Source organism: Salvelinus namaycush, chromosome 20 (genome assembly GCF_016432855.1).
Source record: "Salvelinus namaycush isolate Seneca chromosome 20, SaNama_1.0, whole genome shotgun sequence".
In the NCBI taxonomy this organism is placed as follows: domain Eukaryota; kingdom Metazoa; phylum Chordata; class Actinopteri; order Salmoniformes; family Salmonidae; genus Salvelinus; species Salvelinus namaycush.
The window spans coordinates 17,876,957-17,899,600 of record NC_052326.1 but is presented as its reverse complement, the minus strand read 5'-3'; the positions used below and the strand labels follow the sequence as shown (position 1 = coordinate 17,899,600).

General features: G+C 41.9%; 1 protein-coding gene across 1 annotated transcript; it reads left to right on the top strand.

Moving 5' to 3' along the window:
* Window positions 1-113: 113 nt before the first annotated feature.
* On the top strand, window positions 114-19,397 carry LOC120065708 (monocarboxylate transporter 2-like). Its single transcript, XM_039016789.1, has 5 exons — window positions 114-398; window positions 5,461-5,681; window positions 9,752-9,895; window positions 14,182-15,024; window positions 18,178-19,397. Exons 2-5 carry the CDS (start codon window positions 5,465-5,467, stop codon window positions 18,456-18,458), a joined length of 1,485 nt encoding a protein of 494 aa, XP_038872717.1. The 5' UTR covers window positions 114-398; window positions 5,461-5,464; the 3' UTR covers window positions 18,459-19,397.
* Window positions 19,398-22,644: the final 3,247 nt, after the last annotated feature.

Here is a 22,644-nt window from a genome sequence, read left to right as displayed (position 1 = left end):
GGAATGTTTCATAAGCAAGCATTTCACTGAGGTCTACACCAGTTGAATTCGGAGCATGTGATGAATACAAAACAATTTGGTACCTTTTCAATAGATAAAGTTGCAACGTTTGTAACAAATATACCTAGCAAGTTGACATGACGTCACTGAGTAGGGACATTCTAGTGACCTGGGTAGTGAAAGATGGGACCAATGTCGGTTTGCATAAAATATAAAAAACGACCAGAATCGATTGCCTAGTTAATCAAATTCACAGCCTTTTGGGAGAGAACTGTTCGAATTCAATGAACCACAGGCGGAAATGAGGTGACACGTGTCTAAAAGCTTCTGAGAAGTACTATCAATTTGTTTCAGAAACTTTCGGAGTTTGTGCTGGGCTTTGCATTTTCGTGGTCAAGGTAAGATTTTTTTATTTATGTCTCCCACCCAATATGTTCAACGCTTCAACTTGTGTTGTATGTGTGCACTCAGAGTCGGATATCCACGTGTACCAACCAAATTTGAGGCTTCCTGAATTTGTTGGGTGTTTCGCAAATGGTCATTATGCTAGTTCCTTAAAATGAAAACACGTTCTTTGGATTTTTAAATTGACTCCATATGTAGGATCTGTAGAGATGATGCACTTTTGTAACAAAGCAAACAGCTAAAACGTATTCTTTACGTTATTCTGTGCTTCTCATCAGGTAGTCTTGATGCAACTATCGTACAACGGCTAGTTTGAATTACTTAAACTAAACTTAGCCATGATCAGCCTGGTCTCAGACTAGACATAACATAGTACACGTAAATCTCGCGCACTCAAATTAGTGAGCTTGGTATGGTTACATAGGACAGTTGGTTACTAAAGGCAAAAACAAACGTAGGATGGTTGGTTGGTGTATAGGGCAAACGTCTAGCAACCCAAAGGTTGTGACTTCGATTCTCATCCCGGACAATTTTAGTTAATTAGCAAATGTTTAACTACTTACTATGTTAGCTAACCCTTAGCCCTAAACTTCACCCTTGAACTCAACTCCTAAATCTAATCCTAAACCCTATTTTAGCTAACGTTAGCAAACTAGCTAAAGTTCACGTAGTTAGAATTCGTAACATACTTTTTTTTTTGCAAATTCGTGACGTATTGTACCAATTGTAATTCATAACATATATGAAATGACTGATGGACATCTACAAATGTGTACATGCCTTAAGAGACATATCATACTAAATGGAGAGTCACTGATGTACATACAGAATAATACAACATGCTTTGAGACCAGGTTGAAATGATTGCCAAAGCAACATAAAAACATGCAACCTATGAGTATGAGTCTAAAAAGCAGAGTAAATAAACAAATCAATTGGAATTACACCATCTACAGCAATAGCAGATATTGAACGTCTATTTACTAATGGGCATTTCCATGTAAATGGTACAAGAGCACCAACGTGAAGTTCATAGGAGCATGTTAAATGTGGTTTCAAATGAAAGCTAAGAGTCTATATTTTTGAGAATTTAAGGCAAAAAAACATTTTTCAACTATTTTCTATCCTAAATGTTAGGAATAGGTTAAAGGGCTCGTACATGCTGACCGCGTGCGCAAGCATTGCAAAATAAATGTACACATACATGTTATTCAATTATTGCACACACACTGCTCGCACGCGTCAACAAGCGTCTTTGTAGCCAGGAGCTAAAAAATAACTTGGTTGAATTTGTGATGCTTGATGCACTGCAAGTTCCGCCTCTCCCATCTCCTCAAATCAAATTGGTCACATACTTTTTAGCAGATATTATTATTGTTATTGTTATTATTGTGTAGTGAAATGCTTGTGTTTCTCGCTCCAACAGTGCAGTAATATCAAATAATTTCACAACAATACACACAAATATAAAGTGAAGGAACGGAATTAAGAATATATAAATATTTGGATGCGCAATGTCAGAGCGGCATAGACTAACATACAGTGGAATAGAATACAGTATATGCATATGAGATGAGTAATGCAAAATATGTTAACATTATTAAAGTGGCCAGTGATTTCAAGTCTATGTATATAGGGCAGCAGCCTCTAATGGCTATTTAACAGTCTGATAGTCTTGAGATAGAAGCTGTTTTTCAATCTCTCGTTCCCAGCTTTGATGCACCTGTACTGACCTCGCCTTCTGGATGATAGCGAGGTGAACAGGCAGTGGCTCGGGTGGTTGTTGTCCTTGATGATCTTTTTGGCCTTCCTGTGACAGCTGGTGCTGTAGTTGTCCTGGAGGGGAGGTACTTTGCCCCCAGTGATGCGTTGTGCAGACCTCACTACCCTCTGGAGAGCCTTACGGTTGCGGGCGGTGCAGTTGCTGTACCAGGCGGTGATACAGCCCGACAGGATGCTCTCAATTGTGCATCTGTAAAAGTTTGTGAGGATTTTAGGTGCCAAGCCAAATTTCTAAAGCCTCCTGAAGTTGAAGAGCGCCTTCTTTACCGCACTGTCTGTGTGGGTGGACCATTTCAGTTCGTCAGTGATGTTTACGCAGAGGAACTTGAAGCTTTCCACCTTCTCCGCTGCGGTCCTGTCGATGTGGGGGGGGGGGGGGGGTGCTCCCTCTGCTGTTTTCTGAAGTCCCCGATCAGCTCCTTTGTTTAGTTGACGTTCAGTGAGAGGTTATTTTCCTGGCACCACACTCACAGGGCCCTCACCTCCTCCCTGTAGGCTGTCTCGTCGTTGTTGGTAATCAGGCCTACTACTGTTGTCATCTGCAAACTTGATGATTGAGTTGGAGGCATGCGTGGCCACGCCGTCATGGGTGAACAGGGAGTACAGAAGAAGGCTGAGCACGCACTAATTGTGCAACAATTAAAATATTAATTAGGCCCTAATCTATTGATTTTGCATTATTTGGAATACAAGTATGCATCTGTTGGTGACACATACCTTTTAAAAAAAGTTAGGTGAGTGGATCAGAAAACCAGTCAGTTTCTGGTGTGACCATTTGCGTCATGCAGCGCGACACATCTCCTTCACATAGAGTAAATCAGGCTGTTGATTGTGGCCTGTGAAATATTGTCCCACTCCTCTTCAATGGCTGTATGAAGTTGCTGGATATTGGCGAGAACTGGAGCACGCTTTCGTACACGTCGATCCAGAGCATCCCAAACATGCTGCCTGTCCTCCTGAACGATTAAAATAAAACCTTGATTGTTTGGATGAGGCAGGCCTACAGTCATCTTCAGCAGCCTTGGTCAGGTCTTGGGGGGACTTTCACTTCAAGTTTTGTATTGGTGTGTTGACTTTGCAGGTTCTTCAAGAGATTGGAAGTTGTGTTTATAGCATTGGAGAGGTGTTTCACGCCTGGGCACAGTTTACATTTTGGAGTTCTATACTTGTCGTTTTCTCCTACCAAATCAAAATAATTCCCACCAAATCAAAATAATGTGTGTAACATGAATAACCTATTCCAAACCCTTCCGTATAAAGCCTAACACTAGGCAGCAAGACGCAGCCACTGGTCAACGAGTACTTCCACGCTGGGAAAGTCGAATAAGCAGAAGCATCTCAAATATTTTTTATCTCCCTCACTAAAGCAGTTTATAGTGTGTGTGTGTGTGTGTGTGTGTGTGTGTGTGTGTGTGTGTGTGTGTGTGTGTGTGTGTGTGTGTGTGTGTGTGTGTGTGTGTGTGTGTGTGTGTGTGTGTGTGTGTGTGTGTGTGTGTGTGTGTGTGTGAACAAAAACTTTGTGAGAGGACAAAATCAATTAGGGCGGAGGATTTTTAAATATTGTGCCAACAGAGGGAATAATAATCCCCAATATTTTTTTTAATCATTAACTGTAATTGGGAGGGAATGATGACAAAAGTATCAACATATTTCTTTGATCAGTAGCTGTAATATTATTACTCAAAATAGCAGTAACTCCGTTATATTACTCGTCACTGCAAAAAAATTAATATTATTACTGTAATGCATTACCCCTAACACTGGTCACTGGTCACACAAACCACCATTGAGTCACCTGCTACAGTCTACCCTTCCACTGGCATACTGTTTTGTTCAGCTCATAACTGTTTTCTTTCTCTTTCAGTCATCTGGTGGTCAACACAAGTGTGAAAACAGTCTGGAGAACATTCTCTCTGTCTCTCGCTGTCTCCCCCCCCGACCAAATCTGAACCAATCATAGTCTATGTTTCACAAATTGGGAGAGTACAGTAAAGTTAAAAGATTTTGAGTACGGTTCAGCACAGTACTTTATATATTCAGTAGCGCTATACAAATTAAATGTATTATTTTTTATAACCATAATTATGCATTTCTGTGTAGCACAGATCAGGGACTAATGATGAAATGTCATTATTGCAGTTCTGTTACTGGGTATAAATCTACTTCACTTACTGTAGTTTCTGCAGACATATTTGAATCGTAATTCTGAGCAGATTTTCATAAACTGAGGGAGATTTTACAGAAATTCAGTTAGTAAACGTTGCATCTGTTCTTCGAGTAAATGTGTTTTTGTAAAATGTTCAGTGTAAATTGTTAAAAATGTTCATTTAGCATGGAGTTGCATGGTTTGTTAAACTTTGAAATCAATAGTTTTTGTTTGGCATATATTTTAATGTGAAAAATCTGAAAAAATCTACAATTCCTATACAACATTTTCATTTGGAACAAGGAGTAAAAATATGTGTAGCATGAGCCTATGCATCAAAGGTTTTGTTGTATAGCCCATGGCTACTCAAATACTATTTGGGAAGGTCCGGTCACACAAATGCCCTAAGTTGCAAAAGTCCAGATGGATTTGCCATTTACTGGCGTAGTAACAAAACCCCACCTCGCAACCCATGAAACCCCAAACTGTTCACACCCCTCTTGGCAGATACATTTTTTAAAAGCTAATTTCTTGCAATTCTACACATTTTGCCATACGGCATAGAGAACCTTTTGACTTTTTAAAGTGAATTTTCTGCAGTTCATGACCTGTCTTATGTGTTTATATGATAGCTAAGTGTCTCAAAAAAGTCAGTGGGGGCTCCCTGGGGGTTGAGGCCTCAAGGTACGTAATCAGGCCATGATAACTAGTCTACAAGAGTTCAATATGTTAGCCTAACTTACCTACCTAGCTTATATGTTGATCACCTGGACTTTGCTGACAGGTTATAAATAGCTCTTGAAGGTCTCAGTTAATGACATAACAGGAAACTGCCCATACACTCAACAGCATTAAGTTGAAATCCTGACTGACTTGAAACTAATCAAATCACGAAAGAGGTTCGGCCTGTATGCTCCTCTCTGTGACAGCAGTGTCTTGTCACTTTACATGTGTGTAAATACCAAACAGAGACAATACCTGGGTCAAACAATTATGGTTTGGGGAAATAAAGTGATTGACTGTTTTTCTCTGTAGTGATTTGTCTGTGTACTTAAAAAAGGTATATTCAAGATCATGTTTTTGATCCGGAGTGTGAACTTCATCATCATCCTCTTTTCTATCGACAGAAACATGTCCCCTGCACCAGAATCTCCCCTGGGGTACATCCCTCCGGACGGGGGCTGGGGCTGGGTCGTGGTGTTTGGGGCCTTCATCTCCATTGGCTTCTCGTATGCCTTCCCCAAAGCCCTCACAGTCTTCTTCAAAGACATCCAGCTGATCTTCGGTGCCTCCTACAGCCAGATAGCATGGATCTCCTCCATTATGCTGGCAACCATGTATGCCGGTGGTGAGTAGGCATGCATGTAATCAAGCAGCTCTGAGCCAGCATCAAGTCACATGAGGACCACAATGCACAGATTGTATTAAGGGATGCATGTCTTGTATGGAGCTTTGCAGTTGCTTGTTTTTTTCATCCCCAAATTGTAGGCCTGTATCTTGCATGTGAGGACTGAGTGTAGTAGCTGGAACGAATCAAGAAGAATGAGTACTACTGTGTTCACATGACTATGACAGCCTAAGAAGTGAAGTCTTTGCGCAGTCATCAGACTCTTCTCTAAAATTAGATGTTATTATCCCTGAATAATACATATATGTTTGTAGTTTATTTAGGAAGTCTACTAGTTGAAGAAAATACAGTAGTAGGCTATTTGAGATGAAAGCCAGGCAATTGCAACCGACTTCATCATGCTGATAGAGTAAGCATAGAATAAGAAGCTTGCTGTCTTACTTTACTCTAATGAGCTTTGACAAAGCAACCTCTCATTTTGGAAACCCGTAAATATATTGAATTAAAGAAACTCGTTGACCAGTGGCTGCATCTTGCTGCCTAGTGTTAGGCTTTATATGGAAGGGTTTGGCATAGGTTATTCATGTGATTTTACACCTGACACGAATTTGGGTATTTAAACAAAGCCACTCTTTCACTTAAGAATGGGGCCGTGAGGCGGCAGGGGATTCACCCTGGGGCATGTTCAGTTGGCCAACATGAGTGTTGATCCAGGGCACAAATATATAGACTGTCAGTTGAAAACGTTGTTTTTTGTTTTGTTTACCCTTGCTCTGTTTGCATGAGCATTTATATTCACAATTGTCAGTCGGTGCCGCAAGCCTTGATGGGACCTGGTGTGATGAATGACCAACATGAGTGTTCCATGTCACAATAAGAAAAAACTACCGTCTTACAAATCACTGTTGTTACTCAATGCCTGGGCCTGAATTTATTAATGATAAGGCACCTTACATGACTCATTAGATGACACTGAGATATTATAATAGAATGATCCAATTGAAGTTTGAGATAAATCAATCAGTGGCTGCAAGGTTAAAAGATGACAGGGCGCCTGACTCACCTGCAGTCACCAGTACAGATAATCCTGTGAAATTTTCCTGTTCTCAGTGGCAGAGGCACATGGCTTTATCATATTGTCCTTGGCTCAGCTTTTACAATGTCACCCAGTTGAAAAAAGACAGGGAAAATATATCAGTCATGGGTTCAGCACATTTGGGCCTCGCACCAAGTTCCCATGGGACAAACGTGACAGCATTTCAGGGGACCTATGATTTAGGGAGCCAGAGTGATAAAGTTATAATGGGAGAGAAAATTGTGATGTCTGGGATGCAACTCCAAAGTAACACAGGAAGTGGGAGAATGTGATCTATGCAATACACACCACTAGTCCCTATCCTCACTGGGGTTTGCTAGGCTGGATGAATCTGTTCTAGCTCGGGCACTGCTCAGATTACATGTCTTTTTTTTTTATAATCCAGAAATTATTGCGGTATGTTGTAGATTGGTACATGCACAAGTGTATTTCTTTATATCTATGCTGTCACAACTAAACAGTGGAAAAAGACTTGATATGGTGTACTTCCGCTGGACCTGTGGGAGGGGATGAGAAGCAGGGTTTGATTAAAAAACAAAGGGAAATAAAATGAGAATTTGATTTATTCTTTGAACCTGTGTAGCGTACAGCTGCTTTTACATGAAGTATTACGTCAAGGTCATTGTCAGAATATACAGTGCATTCGGAAAGTATTCAGTCCCCTTGTCCTTTCCCACATTTTGTTACGTTACAGCCTTATTCTAAAATGGATTTAAAAATAAATGTCCCTCATCAATCTCCACACAATACCCTATAATGACAAAGCTAAAATAGGTTTTTAGATTTTTAAAAAATGTATTAGAAATAGCAAAACATACCTTATTTACAGAAGTATTCAGACCATTTGCTATGACACTCGAAATTGAGCTCAGGTGCATCCTGTTTCCATTGATCGTCCTTGAGATGTTTCTACAACTGTGGTAAATTCAATTGATTGGACATGATTTGGAAAGGCACACACTTGTCTATATAAGTGCCCACCGTTGACAGTACATGTCAGAGCAAAAACCAAGCCATGAGGTCGAAGGAATTGTCTGTAGAGCTCCGAGACAGGATTGTGTAGAGGCACAGATCTGGGGAAGGGTACCAAAACATTTCTGCAGCATATAAGCTGTCCACCCGGCCAAATTGAGCAATCAGGGGAGAAGGGCCTTGGTCAGAGAGCTGACCAAGAACCCGATGGTCACTCTAACAGAGCTCCAGAGTTCTGTTAGAGAACCTCTGTGGAGATGGGAGAACCTTCCAGAAGGACAACCATCTCTGCAACACTCGACCAATCAGGCCTTCATGGTAGAGTGGCCAGACTAAAGCCCCTCCTTAGTGAAAGGCCCATGACAGCCCGCTTGGAGTTTGCCAAAATGCACCTAAAGGACTCTCAGACCATGAGAAACAAGATTATCTGGTCTGAATTTGGCTTGAATGCCAAGCGTCACGTCTGGAGGAAACCTGGCACCATCCCTACAGTGAAGCATGGTGGTGGCAGCATCAGGCTGTGGGGATGTTTTTTCTGCGGCAGGGACTGGGAGACTAGTCAGGATCGAGGGAAAGATGAACGGAGCAAAGTACAGAGAGATCCTTGATGAAAACCTGCTCCAGAGCTCTCAGGACCTTAGACTGGGGTGAAGGTTCACCTTCCAAAAGGACAATGACCCTAGGCACACAGCCAAGACAATGCAGGAGTGGCTTCGGGACAAGTCTCTGAATGTCCTTGAGTGGCCCAGCCAGAGCCCGGACTTGAACCGGATCGAACATCTATGGAGAGACCTGAAAATAGCCGTGCAGCGACACTCCCAATCCAACCTGCCAGAGCTTGAGAAGATCTGCAGAGAAGAATGGGAGAAACTCCCCAAATACAGGTGTGCCAAGCTTGTAGCGTCATACCCAAGAAGACTCGATGCTGTAATCGCTGCCAAAGGTGCTTCAACAAAGTACTGAGTAAAGGGTCTGAATACTTGTGTAAAGGGAAAGGGAAGTAAAGTATTTTTTATTTGTAATGAATTTAAAAATGGTCTAACTGCTTTGCTTTGTCATTATTGGGTATTGTGTGTAGATTGATGAGGGGGAAAAAACGATTTAATACATTTTAGAATAAGGCTGTAACCTAACAAAATGTGGAAAAAGTCAAGGGGTCTCAATACTTTCCGAATGCACTGTATACTAGACATGTGATAAAACATTTTTTTACATTTTTTGTTTTGTTTGTTTGCATAAATCACGAGCTATGTAAGTAAACAACAATTATTTAAAATGTGTTTTTTAACACATGTAATCAATTTTGGAGAATGGATTCAGAGTGGTAAAAATAACACCATTATTTTATTCAGATTAATCATCAGTCGTAAACTTGCGATTGAAATAGCCGCTGTCTGCCAAACTAATCCGCTTATTTTTTTACTAGGAATTTTCAATTATCACCCTCCTTGCAGATTGTCATTCTAGCACTGACTAGAAAGGCAGCATGTTGAGATTTCAATAATTGTGGCAGCCTACATATTTTCATGATTGATGCTCGCTCTTTTTATTTAATTTAATGAATTGCGGGGAATGATGTAGCGTTGTGTGATGCTAAAGGACTGTTCTGCGTGTTGTCTGGCAGGGTTATGAATGAAGGATGAAGAGAGACCGAATATAGAAGGCTCTTTAATTACTGATTGATCACTCACACTAGCTGTTTTAGCGGGAACATTGTCAGGAGAAATGCTCATGAGTCACTGGCTTGCTTTGCTTATGTAGATAAGATAACTATTTAGAACATCAGATACCCCTTCACGCCCTTTTAGACATGAGTTACTATGTATGGATATTTGACCGGCAGTGCATTAGGGGTAATGAATAGGGATGAAGGCTTAGGTTTTGGTAGAGATCTACCGGTCGGGTGTCAACTGCCTATCCATGACCTCAATGCTGTATGAACCTAAGACTGACACTTTCTCTCCCCTTCTCCTCTCTACTCTCTCACTCTTTTCCTTTGCAGGACCTATCAGCAGTATTCTGGTGAATCGCTATGGAAGCCGGCCTGTGGTCATAGCTGGTGGAGTGATGTGTGGCGTTGCTATGGTAACTGCTTCTTTCGGCAATACCATTACGCATTTGTACATATGCGTAGGAATCATTGGAGGTACCCACTCATTTCATACATTTGATTGACGTGGCTTGTTTTGTGATTTCATGTTTATGTGTGCGCCAAATCATACTCAACAGTAACAAAAATCACTTGTTTTTATGTGAAGGAAAGTTGACAACTTTAATAATTATTTCTGTAGGCCTAATCCATAAGTTTACTGTATGCTCTAAATGTGTGAACCTAAATAATTCTAATTGTGGTCCTATTAAAGATAATGTAGTTGATTAATTATACCTAAAACACAACGTTAGATATAAGGGTTCAGGAAAGACATCTGGGATGATGTGTTGTGTAATTGAACCAGTCTCGACACGGGCTTAGATTTGTTTACCCTGCCGATAGACCAGCCCTCAACCAGCCCTGGCGGTGCTCCTATGGGGCTACACATCCTCTCTTGGTGGCCCTGGTCTCCCAGGTTGGGCTGGCGTGCTGTATGTCTGGGTTCAGGCCGGGGAGTCTCAGCCTCTGGATTGTGGCCGGTGCACTGGAGGGGGGGAGGGGGGAGGGCAGCACAGGTGTAATTAGAATGGTGCCATTCTGGTTCCAGGAGAGCACGGTTTACCAGGGCCCCCTGTTCTCTCCCACAGGCTCCCGTCCTGGCCCCCTCATGGTAGTGGCTGCCAACCGCCACCCAGCGAGACTCATTAACCAGCCACTGAGCTGCAGGCCTGGAGGATTAATAGAGGGAGGAGGGATTTGTGTTGTGTTCTATCCTCTCCTCATTGCCCTGGCCCACTGAGACAGCCTAGGCTAAGACACACATCCCTCTCTCACATACACGTACAGTGCCTTCAGAAAGTATTTACACCCCTTTGACTTTTTCAAAATGTTGTTGTGTTGCAGCCTGAATTTTAATTATTATAAATTGAGATTTTGTGTCACTGGCGTACACACAATACCCCATAATGTTAAAGTGGAATTATGTAGAAATGTTTACAAATTACAAAAATTCTAAGCTGAAATGTCTTGAGTCAATAAGTATTCTACCCCTTTGTTATGGCAAGCCTAAATAAGTTCAGGAGTAAACATTTGCTTAACAAGTCACAGAATAAGCTGCATGGACTAATTCTGTGTGCAATAATAGTGTTTAACATGCTTTTTGAATGACTACCTCATATCTGTACCCCACACATACAAAGTGAAGTTATTTATTACACTTTGGATGGTGAATCAATACACCCAGTCACTACAAAGATACAGGCGTCCTTCCTAAATCAGTTGCCGGAGAGGAACGAAACCTCTCAGGGATTTCACCATGATGCCAATGGTGACTTTAAAACAGTTACAGAGTTTAATGGCTGTGACAGGAGAAAACTGAGGATGGATCAACAACACTGTAGTTACTCAAGAATACTAAACTAAATGACAATGAACAGAAGGAAGCCTATACAGAATACAAATATTCCAAAACATCCTTCCTGTTTGCAATAAGGCACTAAAGTAAAACTGCAAAAAATGTGGCAAAGAAATTAACTTTTTGTCCAGAATACAAAGTGTTGTGTTTGGGGCAAATCCAACACTTCACTGAGTACCACTCTTCATATTTTCAAGCATTGTGGTGGCTACATCATGTTATGGGTATGCTTGTCATCAGCAAGGACTAGGGAGTTTTTTTAGGATACAAAAAAAAGGAAATAGAGCTTAACACCGGCAAGATCCTAGAGGAAATCCTGGTTCAGTCTGCTTTCCAACAGACACTGGGAGACATTCACCTTTCAGCAGGACAATAACCTAAAACACAAGACGAAATATACACTGGAGTTACTTACCAAGATTATTATTATTATTATTATTATATATTTTTACCTTAATTTACCAGGAAGGGCTCATTGAGATTTGAAATCTCTGTTTCAAGAGCGTCCTGGCCAAAATAGGCAGCACCAAGTCATTACACCATTACAGACTGACAACATGAAAAACTACACGTAATCTAGTAAAAACCATAGAAATCACAGAAGTGTAATGAAATCATAAAACAGCAAATTAAAAACATTGACAGGTCAAGTTTAAAAGTATTTTGTAAGGAGTTCCAAGCCGATGGTGCAGAGTACATAAAAGCCCTTTTTACCAAATTCAGTTCGGACATTTGGAACAGTTAGCAGGATAAAGTCTTGCAAACGAAGAGAGTACCCACCACATTTCTGAACAATAAAAATGGCCAAATAAAATGGTAATAAACCCAAAATGGCTTTGTAAATAAAAGTATACCAGTGACTGAGCATACGAGTGACTAGAGAATGCCAGCCAACCCTGGTATATAAAGGTGCAGTAAGGGGTTTTGCAATACATCTCAATGCTCCATCATAAAGGGTGTCAATTGATCTCAAATACTGAGCGGAAGCATTCATATACACTGCTCAAAAAAATAAAGGGAACACTTAAACAACACAATGTAACTCCAAGTCAATCACACTTCTGTGAAATCAAACTGTCCACTTAGGAAGCAACACTGATTGACAATAAATTTCACATGCTGTTGTGCAAATGGAATAGACAAAAGGTGGAAATTATAGGCAATTAGCAAGACACCCCCAAAAAAGGAGTGATTCTGCAGGTGGTGACCACAGACCACTTCTCAGTTCCTATGCTTCCTGGCTGATGTTTTGGTCACTTTTGAATGCTGGCGGTGCTCTCACTCTAGTGGTAGCATGAGACAGAGTCTACAACCCACACAAGTGGCTCAGGTAGTGCAGTTCATCCAGGATGGCACATCAATGCGAGCTGTGGCAAAAAGGTTTGCTGTGTCTGTCAGCGTAGTGTCCAGAGCATGGAGGCGCTACCAGGAGACAGGCCAGTACATCAGGAGACGTGGAGGAGGCCGTAGGAGGGCAACAACCCAGCAGCAGGACCGCTACCTCCGCCTTTGTGCAAGGAGGTGCACTGCCAGCGCCCTGCTGAAGTGACCAAAACATCAGCCAGGAAGCATAGGAACTGAGAAGTGGTCTGTGGTCACCACCTGCAGAATTACTCCTTTTTTGGGGGTGTCTTGCTAATTGCCTATAATTTCCACCTTTTGTCTATTCCATTTGCACAACAGCATGTGAAATTTATTGTCAATCAGTGTTGCTTCCTAAGTGGACAGTTTGATTTCATAGAAGTGTGATTGACTTGGAGTTACATTGTGTTGTTTAAGTGTTCCCTTTATTTTTTTGAGCAGTGTATAAAATATCACTATTGAATGTTCCTGAGTGGCCTAGTTACAGTTTTGACTTAAATCTGCTTAAACATCTATTGCAAGACTGAAAAATGTCTGTCTAGCAATGATCAACAACCAACTTGACAGAGCTCAAAGATTTAAAAAGAAATAATGATCAACAACCAACTTGACAGAGCTCAAAGATGTAAAAATAAATAATGATCAACAACCAACTTGACAGAGCTCAAAGATTTAAAAATAAATCATGTGCAAATATGGTTCAGTCCAGGTGTGCAAAGCTCTTACACAGAAGTACTCACAGCTGTAATTGCTGTCAATGGTGATTCTAACATGTTTTGACTCAGGGGTGTGAATACTTATGTCAATTATATATTATTTCTGTATGCAACAACCAGTTAAGTTGAAGAGATGTTCTCCCTCTGTACCATCTCAAATAGACAAATAACAAATATAAGGAGTATTTATTTCTAATCATTGTACTTTAAAGAGCATCCCAGTTCAATCAAGTTGAGACAGAGATAATTGTTGACCAAAACTCTTAAAACAATGAAGATGAAAACGAATCAAAATCCCCCGTGGAGCTGGGATATCTACCCTGCATTAAGTCTTGTGTTAGCATGTACTTTTCAATCAAGGAAGAATGTATACTGAGAACTGTTTCTATCTGTGAACTAAAATAAGGCTTTGTAAGTTGTGTAGCTCAGTGGGCATTGTTCAGTGGGGGATTGTGAGCAGCAGACATTTAGCAGTCGTTAGAATGATGGAATGGTTCAGTCGAGGTTGCTACCTGGAGCTCTTCATCTTAAAGTGGAGACTCATTTAGAGAATAAGATGCTCATTTACAGGCTGAAATGTTACTAAATTGGATTTTGGGGAAAGGAGGTGGTAGTGAATGAATTACCTGGAGTCTCTAATTTGCCATTAAAATGTAGAAAAAAATTCTGAATATGTTCCAGCTTCCTCAAATGAGATTTTAGTTGGCAATGTGAAATGAGATGGAACCTTAATGTGCACAAAGTAGAATGGTCTTAATTTAATCCTGTAGTACCAGTCGTTTTAAATTGTATCCTCTGAAAATGTGACATGTGAACGTAACTACTCTCCTCTCTTGTATTTCCTGCAGGGTTTGGACTCTCCTTTAACCTCCAGCCGTCCCTCACCATCATTGGGAAGTACTTCCAGGTCAAGAGGCCATTAGCCAATGGGCTGGCCATGGCAGGAAGTCCAGTCTTCCTCTGTACATTAGCACCTATCAACCAGTTCCTGTTTAACCACTTTGGCTGGAGGGGCAGTTTCTTCATCCTGGGAGCTCTGCTGCTCAACTGCTGTGTTGCCGGTTCTCTCATGAGGCCCATTTGTCCAAAGCCCACTGGAGGCCAACTCAAGCAGACAAACGGATTCCCGGAGAAACCTCCCACGGACCAGTCTGAGGCCCAGATGAATGGACACAACCCACAGCTTGAGAAAGGCTGTATGGAAAACTTCAACAAGTTTCTGGACCTCTCACTCTTCAAGCACAGGGGCTTTCTGATCTACATCTTAGGGAACACAATGATGTTCTTTGGTTTCTTCGCCCCTGTAGTGTTCCTGGCCCCGTACGCCCGGAGCCATGGCTTTGATGAGTACTCTTCCGCCTTCCTCCTCTCCATCATGGGCTTCGTGGACATGTTTGCCAGGCCGGGGACTGGGCTGATAGCTAACACTAAGTGGATCAGGCCCAGGATCCAGTACTTCTTCAGCTTTGCCATCATTTATAATGGTATGTGCCACCTGTTGTGCCCCTTGGCCAGTGGGTACTGGGGGCTGGCGGCCTACTCAGTGTTCTTTGGTATAGCGTTTGGCATGGTGTGTGCCCTGCTGTTTGAGACACTCATGGACCTGGTGGGGCCTCAGCGGTTCTCCAGTGCAGTGGGACTGGCCACCATCATAGAGTGCGGCCCCGTGCTCCTGGGACCACCTATAGGAGGTAAGCCTACTGAACACAGCCCACAGTCCCCCTCCTTCTCCAAAGTCAATACACATACAGCTCATAGACAGCTAACAGCTTTAGCCAACAGAACCTATTGACAAAAGGACAAGCACTATTTAACTAGAGTCACCACTCTCCCTCCAGTTCCTCTAAGATCAACTCTCCATTGTCATTCAGTACATGGCTGTCAGTATTATCCCAGCATTACACATGCACTTGAGAGAAGGAGAAGTCCGACTTTAGAAGACGTTGGGTAAAAAAAAAGCTGAATTTATTTGAAGCAGAAAAAGCAGCTAGTTGGTTGTTGCTCTCTTTCTCACTCTGCTCCTCTGTCACGGCCGTACGCTGCATGCTGTATGGTGGTGGAGTGGAGCCCAACTTCTTTCCAGGGTGTCATTATTGTAAGACATTCCAGTAGAATTGGATTATCATCGGTGAGCAGGGCGGCCTGGAGCGCACGGCCCTCCTAGAGAAAAGCCGTAATTGGTCACGGTTATTTACTGCTGTAAATAAGCCGGGCTGCTCTGGCTTTCAGGGCACGCCCGCTAGAGGATTCATCCTCCACGCAAATGATGGAACATTTTTCGGAGCTAAGAAGCCGTAAGGGTAATGACGGTCTCTCTGCGACTCTTTCGCTGTCTATTTTCCCTTCTCTCTTTACCAGGTCCCCTCGGCCTAGAGTATAAGGCCATTAGACCTCTACTATCACTGGCTGCAAAGAAAAGCTTGGAGAGTTAGTTATTGGAGTTACAGAAACCTTTGACCATTGCAGTGTTCCCAACTTAATTTGATTAGCTGACGATACGTTCATGGAAAATTAAAGATACACTGTAAGTGATTGACTCTAAACCCAAATCCTAATTAGCAAGCACAATCTAGTACACTTTACTATAAAAACAATGTCATAGATCTCTCTCTGGTTCTAAGGTTTCAGAGGCATTTCCACATAATAGCGTACAACTGATTAGGAATCATTGTGTAAGGTTATTCTGACAGGACCATTTGCTTTCATGCTTTTTTTTTGTCTTATCAAAAAGGTATAGTTCTCCCCCCATATTTCCCTGAAATTGCCAGGGATAGCACAACTTTTCAAAACGTAATCTTCTACACTCAACTTTGATGTTATTTAGCACAGAGGAGAACTAACAATGTTAACATTCTCTGCTCAGCCCAAACTGTTAAATAACACATTTCCATGGAAGTGAACTTGCTTATGGTCTTTGAACAACCTGTGGGCTTCATAATAATACATAATATAAATGTTCTCCTCATGGAGTCCCTCTCATTTCAGTCTCTGAAAGGGTAGAACACACTTCTCTTCCCCAGACAAACTGGTGTTCTGCCTAGTCTATAGAGATCCTATGGTCTCATCTGTCAGGTAAAAGTAGGATCCCGTTTGATGTCCTATGCATCTCTCCTCTGCAGAGTTTTAAGGAGGTGTAAATGTATAGCCCTCCTGGTTGTTTTGTGCGACCCCGTTCTGAGGTGCTCATTTAATGGAGGTAAAATGCATCTCTCTGCACGTTGAGCATTCTTCTCCAGAGGGCAGAGTCTTTACGTTTCCCATTACAAGTCTCCTCGCTACGGCCAGCCTCGTCGTGCTGCGCCGTGCCTCTGCCCTAACCTGGGGGTCAGCCTAATTAGGAGGAAGTGATGTAATTGGTGTAATTATCCTTTTGCTTTCTGTGTTTAATGGAATCTCAGTTCAGACCTCACTTCACTCATCGGACTCCCGTAACTTGGCCATAATGAAGCCATGAATATGCATTTAGAAAAGAGGTGACTACGCCAGATGGACTTAATTACCGTTCAGCCAATCAAGGTCTGCCTTAATTAGGGTGACGGTTATCTGCATATGCCCACAGGACAGAACACCCTCAATCAAACCATGGCCCTGATGCTGATTTATACTGGACCATGGGCAAAGTGACCCCCCATCCCCTCCCTTTATACTGAACCATGGGCAAAGTGACCCCCCACACACACACACACACACACACACATGAGAGATAAATGAATGGCCCCGTCCATATCAGCTTCATTGAAAATTGGCTCATTAAGAACAGTCTTTTAATTGGTTTACCTAACCTGAAAACTGCCCCTCCATTTAACAACCTAACTTTGTGTTTAGTGTTGTTGATTATGTCAGACTCAGTAATTGACCATTAGTAACTGAAGTTTGCTGGACATCAGTCCATTACATGTAAATACTCTTACAAAAGTTTGAAATGCAGAGGGCAATCAAAGGCAATGTCTCCTTGCACAAACACATGGAAGTTAGATAAGATGCATAAAAAGTATGTGGGTAAATCATGTTGTGGTGCTCAGCTGTAAAAACTTTCGAAATGTATTTATTGTGATTGAATTAGTCAATGACCATAAACTCCCCATACAATAGCTTGGGATAGTACAGCTTGGGATAGTACAGCTTTGGATAGTACAGCTTGGGATAGTACAGCTTGGGATAGTACAGCTTGGGATAGTATACCGTTGTCACAGATGGTCTTCACCTTCGTTAATCAATTTAGCAGATCCGACAAACATCTGACATGCATAACCCTGCAGAGTGTTATACAGTATACACAGGCGTAGGGGTGGACAGACAGATAATTAGATACACACTGTGGAGGCTGAGTGAGATGGGGAGGACTGCAGAACGATCCAGGGGAGGATGGAGGCTCAAAAAGCTTATGGTTCCAATCTGATATAAACTACATTTGTCACTTTTTTCCCTCTGAAGCGGGCTAGTTTTTGATCGTTTTCAGAATGGGCATGGCCACACTCCTGATTCATTCTTGTGCAGCAGACAAAATTGCCTTCCCAGAGAGCAGTGTGGAGCGTGGCCAGGTGTAATGGCTCCATGTTATTTCCTGCATGTCTCCAGTAGGATCGTCCTATCTTCTTCTCTACAGAAGAGTTTGAAAAGCACATTAAACCATACCCATGTTACACCTCCTGATTCACCTCGTGGAGCGAGATGGGGAAAGGCTTCCCTAAACCCATAACAACCTGTTGATGGAAAGATACTATAAGCAGGGGGGATTTTTGTGGGGATCTTGTCTAACTATACTTTCTATAACTGAACTTCTGATCGGAAAAAGGGAACAGAGACTTTGTTTAACCTTCCGTAACATTTCTGCTCCCCTTCAGGAGCCTTGGTGGACACCTTTGGTGACTACAAGTACCTGTACCTCATGTGTGGAGCGGTGATGGTGTTCGCAGGACTCTTCCTCTTTGTTATGAACGTCTACAACTACAGGATGCTGGAGCGGGAGAGGAGGCAGGAGGAGGGAGAGGTGAAGGAGGGCTGTGAGAGCCAGGAGCAGGACCAGGAGCAGGGTATGTGGCTGTGTGAGAGGGGAGAGGCTTCCTCAGAGGAAAGAGCAGAAAAGCCTGAGTTTACGAAGGAACAAGACACCCAGGGAGACTAAAACTCGCTATCCATCACACCAGTGTTTACAAGCACACTATATTGATTTCAGTACATCAATGTATAGGCCTATCTCATATCCCATCCACCCACACACACACACACACACACACATCCTATTTTATTCTGTTTATGTTGGTTCCTGTTAATGTGTTAACTCTACTTCTAACCTTGGTGGAGTACACTCCTGTAGGCGTTCCCCATGCTGACAAAGGCTGTTTGGAGAGAACTACTTCTGACTGTATGAGATCAAATAGCAGTGTAATCCTTTCCGGAACATTATTTATTTGAGCAGCCAGGTGTGCCACTCCCCTGAGCAGTCCCAGCTAGTATCTAGTTTCTCGTGGTCAGGGATAACTCCAGGCTCTAGTAATTCATTATAAACAAAAACCACCTATTAATCTATGTAAAGTTACATCGAGTGTTACTCTGTGAATTATGACCGTTAAATACATACTTGATATCAATAATGAAACTGTGAACAAACATTTGCAGTTGAGAGGTTTGTCACATCCATAATGAGGATGTGATATATCAGCCTTGTGGTAGTCATGAACATTTACTCTTCTGCCTGTATTGATGTTACAGTGAGTGGATGAAGAATGCACTGTTACTGACATTATGATGTCATGTTATGCGTCTTGTTCAGGATCCATTTTTCACTTATATGACCAAAAGAAATGTCTGCTTTAAAATGTACCCAAACAGATCATAGAATGAATGTAATGAACACGGATTCAGCTGTAATGAAGTTTACGATGACAATGTAAATCATGTCTAGGCTGTAGCTTTGCATAAACTGTTTGTTTTCTTTTAAAGATGGATTTATTGTTTTAAGATGCTAACTGGGACTCACTTTTTTAAACACTGTATTTGAAGGACTGTATTCAAAGTTAATATGATTGGGTAGAATACTCAGCAATAAATGCTATCATTCTTATTCAGTATTTGATTAGAATTATTTCAATAACAAAACAGCATATGAATTACAGTTCATCAGATGTACAGTATACAATTCAGAATACTGTCATTCGTAACTCTTGACATTTAGCTTAAAGAAATATTGTAATGGGTACTATTGTTTCTTGTAGTTTTACCACTACAATTCAGCTAAGACAAAAGCATGTCTGTGTAATTTTTTTTTGCTGCATATTAACAGCAGGAGAGGAAAATGACAGTCCAAGTGGCACAGAACTTGGTGTCAAAGCCAGATTTACCATGCAGCCATTAATGTTTGTAGCTGTGGCCAATTTTTCACACCAATTAGAAAGATGTGTAACAAGTTTGAAAATGTCAGCGCTAAGGGCATGACTAGCTAATGAAGCAAGGCCCGGATGTTCCACACTAGCGCACTGAGCCGCATGAAGTCTCTGACACACTCAGCAAATCACTAAGCCAATAAATTAGAACCCGCACACTCACCAGCCAACAGCCCAGCCCAAGGTCCTGGGACATGGCAAGGTGGGGGATGCCTCAGAGACAAGGGGATAGTCGCTGAGTCTGAGATTCTTTCTCTTATTATAATATATTTCACCCCTCCACGCTGTTGACCCCCTACCCCAACCCTCATCTACCCCCTGTGTGTTCCCATAATGCCCTATGGTCATTGTCCTTCATGCTGTCTCTCAGAACAACTCTCTAGTCTCTGGTGGATCCACAGGGGTGGTTCAGTGACCAACCTTTCCATACAGGATACAGGGTTGGTGGACGACTTTTAGGGCATGCTGACATGTTTGTTGTCCCCTTTATTAGGTTTTATCGTCGCGGTGAAGGTATGAATGCATGATAAACGTGTTGTGGTCCTTGAGAGGGAGCAATGTAGTGTACAAAACATTAGGAACACCTTCCTAATATTGAGTTGCACCCCCTTTTGTACACAGAACAGCCTCAATTCGTCGGGCATGGACTGCAAGGTGTCGAAAGCATTCCACAGGGATGCTGGCCCATGTTGAATCCAATGCTTCCCACAGTTGTGTCAAGCTGGCTGGATATCCTTTGGCTGGTGGACTGTTGATACACACAGGAAACTGTTGCGTGTGAAAAACCCAGCAGTGTTGCAGTTCATAACACACTCAAACCTGTGCGCCTGGCACCTACTACCATACCATGTTCAAAAGCATTTACAGTGCATTTGGAAAGTATTCAGACCCGTTGACTTTGTCTACATTCTGTTACTTTACAGCCTTATTCTAAAATGGATTAAATAGTCCCCCCCCTCAATCTACACACAATACCCCAAAAACAATTTGCAAAAAATAATATCACATTTACATAAGCATTCAGACCCTTTACTTTACTTTATTGAAGCATCTTTGGCAGCGATTACAGCTTTGAGTATTCTTGGGTATGACGCTACAAGCTTGGCACACCTGTAGTTGGGAAGTTTCTCCCATTCTTCTCTGCAGATCCCCTCAAGCTCCGGCAGGTTGGATGTGGAGCGTCATGGCACAGCTATTTTCAGGTCTCTCCAGAGATGTTCGATTGGGTTCAAGTCCGGGCTCTGCCCGGGCCACTCAAGGACATTCAGAGACTTGTCCCGAAGCCACTCCTGCTTTGTCTTTTCTGTGTGCTTAGGGTCGTTGTCCTGTTAGAAGGTGAACCTTCGCCCCAGTCTGAGGTCTTGAGCGCTCTGGAGCAGGTTTTCATCAAAGATCTCTCTGTAATTTGCTCCGTTCATATTTCCCTTGATCCTGACTAGTCTCGCAGTAACTCCCGCAAAAGAAAAATCCCTCAGCATGATGCTGCCACCACCATGCTTCACAGTAGAGATGGTACCCTTCCCCAGATCTGTGCCTCGACACAATCCTGTCTCGGAGCTCTACGGACAAATCCTTCAATGCACTGTGGGACTGTGCACTGTGGGACAATGCACTTATATAGACAGGTGTGTGCCTTTCCAAATGATGTCCAATTAATTGAATTTACCACAGGTGGATTCCAATCAAGTTGTAGAAACATCTCAAGGATGATCAATGGAAACAGGATGCACCTGACCTCAATAAATAAGGTATTTCAGTTTTTTATTTTTAGTAAACCTGTTTTTGCTTTGTCATTACGGGGTATTTTGTGTAGATTTATGAGGGAAAACAATTATTTAATCCATTTTAGAATAAGGCTGTAGCGCATCAAAATTTGGAAAAAGTCAAGTGGTCTGAATACTTTCCAAGTGCACTGTACATCTTTTGTGTTGCCCTTTTACCCTCTGAATGGCACACATACATAATCCATGGCTCAATTGTCTCTTTTTAACCTGTCTCCTCCCCTTCATCTACACTGATTGAAGTGGATTTAACAAGTGCAATCAATAAGAGATCATAGCTTTCACCTGGATTCACCTGGTCAGTGTATGTCATGGAAAGAGCAGGTGTTCCTAATGTCTTGTACACTCAGTACCGTATTTTAGGGGTACTTGACAAGACATGAGCAAGTTAATTCATGAGCAGAAATGTACATGCTTGTCTTACATGATGAACTGAGGCTAATATAAGACACACTTAAAACTGATTGACATTTCACATTGATGTGTCGAATCTAGTTAAGAACTAAGATACAACAGGAAAATGTAAGTCTCTGTCTTTGTTGAGATGGTGTCAACTAGACTTAAGATTTTTTTTTAAACTAGAATGAGATGGATATTAGTTTAATAGGCTTTTTTCTTGACTTTTGAGAACTGATGATGCTGGTCTATGCTTTGTACAAAAGAATGCCCTTCTGATGTGTTTAGAGTTGGCTTGTACAAGAAACACAGTCAGGACCGTGGTGAAATGGAGGGATTTAATATTCTCTCAGGGCTCAAAGAGCACCACCATCTATCAGCAGTAGAAATTGAATGGGTTGTGTTTCTCTGAGCTTCACAGATTAGATAGGCATAGATGGTTTGCAAGCAGAGCAGAGGCCTACAAGTATGCTTACCTTGCTACTGCTTTGGGATTAAGCGTCGCACACTGACACAACTCTGGGAAAACCTGTCTCTTTCTGTCAAATCAAATGTTATTTGTCACATGCGCCGAATACAACAGGTGTAGTAGACCTTACAGTGAAATGCTTACTTACAATCCCTTAACCAATGATGCAGTTTTAAGAAAGTACAAAAAAAAATACAACAATTAAAGTACAAAAAAGTAAGAGATAAGAAAAACAAATAATTAAAGTGCAGCAGTAAATGACAATAGCGGGGCTATATACAT